This window comes from Nannospalax galili, unplaced genomic scaffold, assembly GCF_000622305.1.
Source record: "Nannospalax galili isolate Female #2095 unplaced genomic scaffold, S.galili_v1.0 scaffold2159, whole genome shotgun sequence".
Lineage (NCBI taxonomy): Eukaryota > Metazoa > Chordata > Mammalia > Rodentia > Spalacidae > Nannospalax > Nannospalax galili.
The window spans coordinates 23,164-34,793 of NW_008342781.1; the positions used below are offsets into that span (position 1 = coordinate 23,164).

The 11,630-nt window shown below is 43.3% G+C and overlaps 1 protein-coding gene across 1 annotated transcript in view; it reads left to right on the plus strand.

Moving 5' to 3' along the window:
- The window catches only part of LOC103738703 (probable 2-oxoglutarate dehydrogenase E1 component DHKTD1, mitochondrial), a gene marked incomplete at its 5' end in the record, with an annotated part of 51,062 nt that overhangs the window by 23,160 nt on the left and 16,272 nt on the right, over positions 1 to 11,630 (plus strand). Inside the window, 2 exon segments of the mRNA XM_029566295.1 lie at positions 6,852 to 7,002; positions 8,101 to 8,207. Of these exon segments, the coding sequence (XP_029422155.1) occupies positions 6,852 to 7,002; positions 8,101 to 8,207 (258 nt within the window).

Genomic DNA, 11,630 nt, shown 5'->3' on the forward strand with positions numbered 1-11,630 from the left:
TGGTCTTTTTGAGACAGGAGACCTGTAGGCCCAGCTGTCTTGAATTCACCATGGAGACCAGGCTGGCCTCAAACTTACAAAGATCCGCCTGCCTCTGCCTCCCAAGTGCTGGGATTAAAGACATGTGCCACCACGCCTGGTGCGGATTTTTAAAAGATAAATTTTATTTATTATTTTTATTTATTTTGTGTGTATGAGTGTGTTGCGTGCATGTGTGTAACTGTACCCGTGTTGTGCAATGCCTGTGGAGGCCAGAAGTGGGTGTCAGATCCCCTGGAACTGGAGTTAAGGACAGTTGTTAGCTGCCATGTGGGTGCTAGGATTCGAACCCGGGCCTTCTGCAAGAACAGTCAGTGTTCTTTACCTCTGAGCCATCTCTCCTGCCCTGAGGATTTTTAAAGCAACTAATAAACACATGTCAGCAATTTTAGCTTTCATACTTTTTTAAAAAGAATTGTTATTTTTTACTTATTGTATAGTGTATTGCCTGCATGTGTGTAAGTGCACCTGTGTCATGTAATGCCCACAAAGGTCAGGTGTCAGATCCCAGGAACTGGAGTTACAGATGGTTGTTAGCCACCATGTGGGGCTGGGAATTCAACACAGGTCCTCTGCAAGAACAGTGTTCTTAAGCACCGAGCCATCTCTTTAGCTCCAGTTTCATACCTTTTAAAAGAGTACTAAGTGGGTAGCCAATGGAGGTCTTCATAGACTATCTCATTTGGAAGGGATGAAACACAATAGAGGTATATTTGAGCTGCCCTCTATCTTCATGTAAATATCATATAGTTGTGCATTTTGTCAATTCACAATTGATTCTATTACTGTTGTCATTTAATAAAGTTAGTCAAAGATATGGATAATAAGCCAACATTTCTATCCTGTTAAAACTAAACAGAAACACGACCTCCAGGTTACTTTGGTCCCTAAAGTTTAATTGGCATTTCTTTAGATTGTTTTTTGGTCTTTTTGAGACAGGGTTTCCCTGTAGCCCCAGCTGGCCTGGAACTCACTGTGTAGACCAGGCAGGCCTTGAACGTAGAGAGATCTACCTGCCTCTGCCTCCAGAGTGCTGGGACTACAGGCGTGTGCCACCACACCCAGCTCCTTTCTTTAGATTTTTAAGGTCTTAAGAACAGGGTCTTAGCCGGGCATGGTGGCACATGACTTTAATACCAGCACTCGGGAGGCAGAGGCAGGTGGATCTCTGTGAGTTCAAGGCCAGCCTGGTCTATATAGTGAGTTCCAGGCCCCAGCTTGGGAGACGGGGAAGCCCTGTCCAAAAAAAACCAAAAAAAAAAAAAAAAAGAAAGAAAGAAAGAAAAAAAAAAAGAATAGGGTCTTTTCATTTTTGTCTCCCTAATTACAATACAATTTCTATAATGAACAGTACATGATATTTATACAAACTGTTCATGAATATGTGTATTTGGTGGGGCAGGGAAATAACTCCCATTCTTAGCACCCATATAAAGAAGTCTGGTACAGCAATCCAACACTAGGAAGATCCCTGGGGCTTGCTGGCATCCAGTCTGGCTGAATTGTGAGATCCGGGTTTAGTGAGAGACTCCATTTCAAAATATAAGATAGAGAGGGATTGAGGAAGATGCCTGATGTTGACATCTGACACACACACACACATGCATGCATGCACGCACGCACACACACCACACACACAAACACACACCACACACACACACAAACACACCACACTCACCACACACACATACCACACACATGTGCACATACAAACACACACGTGCACACACACCACACACACGCACACACAAAGACACACACACCACACAGTCGCACACACAAAGACATACACACACCACACACACGTACACACATGTACACACACCCGGACACACACACAAACACACACACCACACACACATACACACACACCACACACGCACACACACACCACACACACATACACACATACGCACCACACACACACAAACACACACCACACACACATACACACACACCACACATACACACACCACACATACACGTACACACAAACACACACACACCACACACACACATACACACACGCACACACACACAAACACACACCACACACACGCACACACACCACACATATACACACATGCACACACAACCACACACACACATCCATGCACATCCACACACACCACACACGCACTCACACACACACCACACACACACACACCACACATACACACATACACACACACCACACACACACACCACACACACAGACACACATACACACACCACACACACACTCACACACACCACACACACACACACACGTGCTTGTGTGCTTGGCAAAAGCAATATTCCAAGGTGACTTAGAGGACATGCAGCTCATCTGTTCTTTAAGACACTCTAAAATCCATCTTTGGATAAGGTAGCTGAGACGCTTATTATCTGCCCCCCCAAATGAAGTTTCCTTGAACTTTGATTTGATTTTTAGTATCAGTTTTGAATACTACCACTTAAAAAGCTCAATTGAATGCCTTGCTTGCTTTCATAGTGAGAATATTGCCAAAGATTTTTTTTTATTACCTAGTAGCATGTCCTTTATATGGTAACCCTGATAGAAACTCCTGGGGTTGTTTTTATTTTTTATTTGTCTGTGTGTGTGTTTGGTTCGTTTTTTGTTAGTTTGGGTTTTTTTTGTGTGTTGGGGTATATGCATGTTTATTATGTCCATGTTTATGTGTTTGTGTGTGTGCATGTATGTGTGGGAACATGTACCCATGAGTGCACCTATGGAGGTCATAGGTTGACATCAGAGTTCTTCTCAATCATTCTCCACCTGATTTTTTTGAGACAGGATCTCTTTTTTTAAAAAAATATTTTACTTATTTTTATGTGTATGTGTGTATAGCCTACATGTAGGTAAGTGCACCCATGTCCTGCAATGCCCATGGAGGACAGAAGAGGCTGTCAGATCCCCTGGAACGGACAATTGTTAGCTATGTGGGTGCTGGGATTCAAACCCGGGTCTTCTGCAAGAACAGCCAGTGGGTTTTTGGGGTTTTTTTTGGTCTTTTTGAGACAGGGTCTCCCTGTAGCCCCAGCTGTCCTGGAATTCACTATGTAGACCAGGCTGGCCTTGAACTTACAGAGATCCACCTTCCTCTGCCTCCTAAGTGCGGGGATTAAAGGCGTGCACCACCACTCCTGGCAACATTTATTTATTTTATGTGTGTGTTTGTGTGCCTGAGTGTATTTGTGTGCACCACTAGAGTATAGGTGCTCACAGTGGCCAGAAGAAGGTGTCAGATCCCGTGGAACTGGAGTGACAGGTGGTTGTGAGCCTCCATGTGCATCCTGGGAACTGAACTCCCACCCGCTGCAAGAGTAGCCAGTGCTCTTAACCATTGAGCCGTCTCTCTAGCCCCTGTTTTTAAACTGTTGATGGTCTCTTTGCTGAGGAGAGAAAATAAATGAGGGGAAATTCAGAAAGGAGGGGTTAGGTGATGGAGCCAGGACCTGGAAGGTGTTGTAATTTTTGAAATTAAAAAAAATTATGTGTGCGCATGTTTTCTGGCATGAATGTAAGTGTGCCCATGCATGCAGTGTCTGCAGAGGCCAGAATAGGGCCTCAGAGCCCCTGAAACTGGAGTCACAAACTGTTGTTAGTCGCCATGTGGGTGCTGGTAACTGAACTTGTGTCTTCTGCAAGAGCAGTCAGTTCCCTTAACCGCTGAGCTATCTCTCCAGCCCCTCATATACATAAAATTTTTAAAAAGAGATACAACTCATAAAATTTGACCTTTGCGTGTATAGTTCAGCAATTTTTTTGTGTATTCTGACTTGTGAGACCATATCTATTATATAATTACAGAAAGTTTTCATCTCCCAAAAGAAATCCTGTGTATTAATACTCATTTCCCGTTCTATCCTCTCTCCAGTCCCTGGCAACCACTTGTTAGTCCACTTTCCATTTTGGAAAGCTCACATATATCGAATGATGTATGGACTTTTATGACTTTTTTCATTTGGTACAATGCTTTTAAGGTTTGTCTATGCTGTAGCGTATGTCAGTACTTTATTCCTTCTCATTGCCAAAAATACTCTTTAAGAACATAACTTTGGAAAAATTGGAGCATGCTGAGTGTCATGGCTCATGCCTATAATCCTAGCACTTTGGAGGCTTAGGCAAGAGAATTGCCATGAGTTTGAGGCCAGTCTGGGTTACATAGCCAGTTCTAGGCCAGCCTGGGTTACAACTGAGACCCTGTCTCAAAAAAAAAATTCTTTTGGAAACAAACATAATTAAAAAAAATTGGTTATATATCCTGGTGATCCATGGTGAGTTCCAGGTCAGCCAGGACTACATAGTGAGACCCTGTCTCAAAAAAAAAAAAAAATTTTGGTTATATATCCTAGTGATCCATGGTGAGTTCCAGGTCAGCCAGGACCACATAGTGAGACCCTGTCTCAAAAAAACAAAACAAAATAAAAGACAGAAGAACAATAACAGATTAGATATATAAAAGGAACTTTTTCTTTATCCTAAATGATTTGAGGGTAAGTTGTCAACCTGACACCCTCCAGTGTGTATATTCTACCAACAAGGATATCCTCTGTCCCTCAACACAACCAGTGAGATCAGAAACTGGCACCAAGACATTTCTAACATCTCCTTCTCAAGTCCACTACAGAATCAATTTGCACTGTTAACATCATGTCTCTTTCATTTTGTCAGAGATTAGTTGCCTTCTGCTTTTTTAATTTGAACATGATGACTCTTTTGATTCACACAAATCATATGTTAGAGTAATAGATTTTAAAAAATTTTTATTTTATGTGTATGAGTACATTGCCTGCATGTATGTGAGTGCACCCATGTCATGCAATGCCACAGAGGTCAGAAGAGGGCTTTGGATTCCCGTGGAACTGGAGTTAAGGACGGTTTGTAGCTGCCATGCGGATGCTGGGAATCAAACCCGGGTCTTCTGCAAGAGCAGTCAGTGCTCTTAACCCCTGAGCCATCTCTCCAGCCCCCGAGTAATAGAATTTTAACCAAAGGTTGGTCTTTATTTTATAACCTTTTCGTCTTTGTTTTTTTATATATTTTTTAAAAAGCTTATGTGACAGTTTTATTCTCTCAAATGTGGCTTATCTGAGAAGTATATTGCTTATTCTTAAACATTTATTACATTTTATTTGTGTGTGTGTGTGTGTGTGTGTGTGTGTGTGTGTGCGCGTGCATGCACGTGTGTGTACGTGCGCGTACCAGCATCCGGTTGGAGGACATCTTGTGGGTAGTCAGTTCTCTCCTTCCACTATGTGGGTTCTAGAGACCAAACTCAAGTTGCTATACTTGGTGACAAAAGCCTTTACCTGCTAAGCCATCTTGCTGTCCCCAAATAATTCCCTTTTTTCCATTTCTGGTGGTGGTTCTGGGGATTGAGTCAGTGCTGATTAATGCTACGCAAACATTCTGCCACTGTACTATTTCCTAGCTCTGTATTGCTTATTCTTGATATCTGTATTCCAATATGATCTCTCTTCCTCTCTTTGTCCTAACTTTTCCCAATGCATCAGTGACATTGAGCAGGTCTCCTTTCTCAAAGGAACATGGTGATGAATGAAAGCAAAGCTCCCTTCCACGCCCTTCCTCCCTTGAGAGGTTTGTATACATGTGATGGATGCTTTACTTTTGTGGCTTCTCTCAGATGTCCCCTTGCACATCAGTGTTTGATTTCTTTTCCCTTACTGTTAGGTTAGCAACAGCCCCCTGTCAGAAGAGGCTGTCCTGGGATTTGAATATGGGATGAGCATTGAAAGCCCAAAGTTACTGCCTCTTTGGGAGGCTCAGTTTGGTGATTTCTTCAATGGAGCCCAGATCATCTTTGACGCGTTCATCTCTGGAGGTTGGTGTTAATGTGTGACTGGGTGCATGGGCCCAGTTTCATGGGACAAATGAATGAAAAAAGACCATTGCTTCCCTTGAGAATCTCTGCCATGCATCTCCAGAGAGTTTGGAGGAAATACTCTGATATCCACAGGCATGTGGCAGTCATCAGACAGTTTAATGAGCTGCTAGGAAGAGTACCCTAGATATCTGTCACCATCCCATCCACCTACATCTCCTGGGGGAATGTCTGCTGTATGGAGCAGAGAGATAATACCTGCCAGCTCCTAGGTTATGTGATTCTGCATCCATTCTTGTGGTGTATTGAATGGCAGGTAACGGTGACATAGTGACACTTTATGGTATAAATTGATGATTCTCTTGAAAATCTGCAACTTTTTAGAAGGAAGAAAAGTGCCTGAGGAGCCCAAATTTTGATATGTTCAGAGAATATCTGTGTGTGTGTTCATGGGTGTGCAGATGAACGTGTGTGGATGCACATGCATATGTGTATGAGTACATATGGAGGCCAGAGGTCAACCTTGGGTATCATTCCTCAGGAGTCATCCAGTTGCTATACTTGGTGACAAATGCCTTTACCTGCTAAGCCATCTTGTTGGCCCCAAATAATTCCCTTTTTTCCATTTCTGGTGGTGGTTCTGGGGATTGAGTCAGTGCTGATTAATGCTACGCAAACATTCTGCCACTGTACTATTTCCTAGCTCTGTATTGCTTATTCTTGATATCTGTATTCCAATATGATCTCTCTTCCTCTCTTTGTCCTAACTTTTCCCAATGCATCAGTGACACTGAGCAGGTCTCCTTTCTCAAAGGAACATGGTGATGAATGAAAGCAAAGCTCCCTTCCACGCCCTTCCTCCCTTGAGAGGTTTGTATACATGTGATGGATGATTTACTTTTGTGGCTTCTCTCAGATGTCCCCTTGCACATCAGTGTTTGATTTCTTTTCCCTTACTGTTAGGTTAGCAACAGCCCCCTGTCAGAAGAGGCTGTCCTGGGATTTGAATATGGGATGAGCATTGAAAGCCCAAAGTTACTGCCTCTTTGGGAGGCTCAGTTTGGTGATTTCTTCAATGGAGCCCAGATCATCTTTGACACGTTCATCTCTGGAGGTTGGTGTTAATGTGTGACTGGGTGCATGGGCCCAGTTTCATGGGACAAATGAATGAAAAAAGACCATTGCTTCCCTTGAGAATCTCTGCCATGCATCTCCAGAGAGTTTGGAGGAAATACTCTGATATCCACAGGCATGTGGCAGTCATCAGACAGTTTAATGAGCTGCTAGGAAGAGTACCCTAGATATCTGTCACCATCCCATCCACCTACATCTCCTGGGGGAATGTCTGCTGTATGGAGCAGAGAGATAATACCTGCCAGCTCCTAGGTTATGTGATTCTGCATCCATTCTTGTGGTGTATTGAATGGCAGGTAACGGTGACATAGTGACACTTTATGGTATAAATTGATGATTCTCTTGAAAATCTGCAACTTTTTAGAAGGAAGAAAAGTGCCTGAGGAGCCCAAATTTTGATATGTTCAGAGAATATCTGTGTGTGTGTTCATGAGTGTGCAGATGAACGTGTGTGGATGCACATGCATATGTGTATGAGTACATATGGAGGCCAGAGGTCAACCTTGGGTATCATTCCTCAGGAGTCATCCACCTTGTTTCTTTTGAGACAGAGTCTCTCTCTGGAACCTCACTAGTTAGACTTGGCTGGCTGAGCAGCAAGCCTTAGGGATCCATCTGCCTTCTCAGCACTGGATTATAAGTATGTGCCACTCTGCTTATCTTTTTTGTTCTCACCTGCCCCTAGAGACTGTTCTTCAGTGTCCACTGCTCTGTTTGAGAACGGTGACTCATGTTGTCTGCTGTGCTATGAGGATGGCAGGAGATTCCCATTCTTGCTTAGAGTTGTGTGTTCAGTGAAATCAGAGTGCCACATGCTGTCTGAGAAGTTGAAATGTCCACTTTTGAGTTTGTCTCCTGCTTGCTTGCTATAGCCCCAAGCACATGACGTCACTGGGTTCCATGCATTCAAATGTCTATTTCCCCCTTAAATATGGTGGAGCTGTGTTAGGAAATGCAAGTAATGAAAACAGTTTGGGAGCCTAGGAAGCAAACTAGCACTTCATTTCACTCCAAGTCCTGTCAGACTGTCCTGTTCCTGCCTCAAAATATTCTCTCTTCCTTTCTCATACTTTCCCAGGCGAGGCCAAGTGGCTCCTGCAGAGTGGCATCGTCATCCTCCTTCCACATGGCTATGATGGGGCTGGGCCTGATCATTCATCATGTCGAATAGAGCGCTTCTTGCAGGTACATGGCATGCCACTGGATTCAAAAAATATTTTCCTATTTCCTGGGTTCTTTGATATTTCATACTACCTCCTACAGATAGTTTCATGTGCACTTTATGTGTACATGTGTAAGGTGTTGTATTTGAATGAAATAGACTAAAAACGATGTGAACATTCCTTGGAAGCATAATGCCTCAGATTTCATAATATCACAGTTCTGTGGCAAATGCAATGGTTTCCAGAGCCCAGTATGGTGGCTCAGGCCTGTAATTTCAGCCCTCAGGAGGCTGAGGCAGAACAGTCTTGAATTTGAAGCCAACCTGGGGTACATAAGAAAATCCAATCTCAATAAAAGTGGGGGAGATGGGAAGAGGGCTTTAGGAGATAGCTTAGTTAGTAAAATGTTTGTTGCCTGAAAATGAGGACCTGGATTTGACCCTCACATTAAAAGCATGATTTGTACTTCCAGAACTAGGGAGGCAGAAGGAGATAGGAGGACCCCTGGAGCTCACTGCTAGCCGACCTAGCCTAATCTGTGAGTTCTAGGCCATGTGAGAGTCCTTGTCTCAAAAAACAAGGTCTGTGGCACCTGAGGAAAGGAACTTAAGGTTCACCTCTGTCTTCCCCACACACTCATGCATACATATATGTATACCTACACACATGTGTGCACCCACATGAGAACATGAAAACATAGAAACACTCACATATGCAAAATGATTTCAGGGCTAGGGATGTAGATCAGTGATAGAGTAATTATCTAGCATATGAGTGGCCCTGAGTTCCGTCCTTAGCAACATCTACATGAGGGGTGGGTGAGAGAATGAGAATATAAAGAGGATTCCCATTGTTCCATTGCTGGGGAGGCAGAGACAGTGGATCCCTGGAGTTCACTGGTCAGCCAGCCTGGCCCAATTAGTAACCTCCAGGTTCAGCAAGAGACTTTGTCTCAAAAAATAAGTGGACAGTGACTGAGGAAGACACCAAATGTTGACCTCTGGCTTCACATGTGCATGGAGCCTACATGCACACACATATATGCACACACGCACAACACATAAACATACACAACACACAAACATACACATACACAAACATATACAACCAACAAGAACAACAAGAGAATGAGCTGGAAAGATAAGAAGTTTAAGGTTCACCTCTGTCTTCCCCACACACTCATGCATACATATATGTATACCTACACACATGTGTGCACCCACATGAGAACATGAAAACATAGAAACACTCACATATGCAAAATGATTTCAGGGCTAGGGATGTAGATCAGTGATAGAGTAATTATCTAGCATATGAGTGGCCCTGAGTTCCGTCCTTAGCAACATCTACATGAGGGGTGGGTGAGAGAATGAGAATATAAAGAGGATTCCCATTGTTCCATTGCTGGGGAGGCAGAGACAGTGGATCCCTGGAGTTCACTGGTCAGCCAGCCTGGCCCAATTAGTAACCTCCAGGTTCAGCAAGAGACTTTGTCTCAAAAAATAAGTGGACAGTGACTGAGGAAGACACCAAATGTTGACCTCTGGCTTCACATGTGCATGGAGCCTACATGCACACACATATATGCACACATGCACAACACATAAACATACACAACACACAAACATACACATACACAAACATATACAACCAACAAGAACAACAAGAGAATGAGCTGGAAAGATAAGAAGTGGTACAAAGGGAAATAAAATAGAGCTTGAAGAAATCCTGTTGGTCATATAGCAAGGATATTACCATGTACCATTTTCTGAATGTGTTTTCCCAAAATTCATTCACTGAATCATACTCCCACCCCCCAACCAGACAATGGCATTAGGAGGTGAGGCCTGTAGGAAGTGATGAAGTCATAAGTGTAGATGTCTTAGGAATGAGAATGTCCTTATCAAAGAGGCCCCTCATAACTCACTAGCCCTTTCTTCCATGTGAGGACACAGTGAGAAGGCACTATGTGTGAGCCAGTGAATGGATCCATATCAGACACCAAACTTACTACATGATCTTGGACTTCCCAGCCTCCAGAAATGTGAGAGATAAATTTATGCTATTCATGAGTAACCTAGATTTTGCCAGGCATACTGGCACATGCCAATAATCCCAACACTTGGGAAGTAGAGGCAGGAGGATTAGGAGTTCCAGTCATCCTCGGCTACATAGTAAGTTTTGAGACCCTGTCTCAAAACCATAGAAGAAACAATTACTCAGTTTTATGGCATTGTGTAATAGCAGGCCAAGCAGTTTAAAACAGAGACTGTTGAGGTAAAATGAAGAATCAAGTGTTAGAGGAACTAAAAAACTAGGGTATTGAAGGAATCGACCTGTATATGTGAAAATGACCAAGACAGCTGGAAAACACCAAGTATTGGAGTTCTTTTGCTCTATCTACATTGAAATTGTAAACAGGCTAACGGGAAATTCTTTGGTGTTGGTAGTTCTGGGCTCTTGAGTGCCAAGGGACTCTGGACTTGACTTGTAGACCCAGAGGCTTACAGTTCTGGCCTGTGAGAACTAGAGGCTTATAGCTCTAAGCTCTAGAGGCCAGAAGCTTACAATTCATGTCAGAGGCTTGCTACTCTGGACCTTGACTGTCAGTCATCTCACATCTGGATCAGGGCTGGGAGCCATGTCCTCAGCCTCTGTCATGCAGGAATCTACTGACAGGTAATTGGGTTTTGCTCTCAACTTTTCAACTTTAACACAAATTATTTATTTTTTATTTTTATTTTTATGTGTGTGATGCTTTGCCTACATGTATGTAAGTGTATCACATGTGTGCAGTACCCCAAAGAAGCCAGAAGAGGGTGTCAGCTCCCCTGGAACTGGAGTTACGGACAGTTGTTAGCTGCCATGTGGGTGCTGGGAATCGAACCCAGGTCCTCTGGAAGAATAGCAAATGTTCTTAACCACTGAGCCATCTCTCCAGCCCCAACTTTTCACCTTTATGACTTCTTTTTCTTCTTCTTCTCCTCCTCCTTCTCCTCCTCCTCCTCCTCCTCCTCCTTCTTCTCTTCTTCCTCTCCCCTGCCCCTTCTTTTTTTAAACTGGAGTTATGGACAGTTGTTAACTACCATGTGGGTGCTGGGATTCAAACCCAGGTCTTCTGTAAGAACAACCAGTGTTCTTAACCACTGAGCCATCTCTCCATCTCCCTCTCCTGCCATCTTAATCTGACCATAACCACAATATATATTTTCAGGGGTAATAAAGACATTTTAATATAGGGAGTTGGAGGAATGGCTCAGTAGTTAAGAGCTCATGCTGTTCTTATTATAGAGGATCCAGGTTCAGTTCCTTGCACCTGGCTCACAGCCATCTGTAACTCCAGTTCCAGGGCATCTAACACTCTCTTTTGCTCTCCACAAGCACTCTATGCATGTAGTGCACATACATACATACAGATAAGCACTCATACACATAAAACATAAAA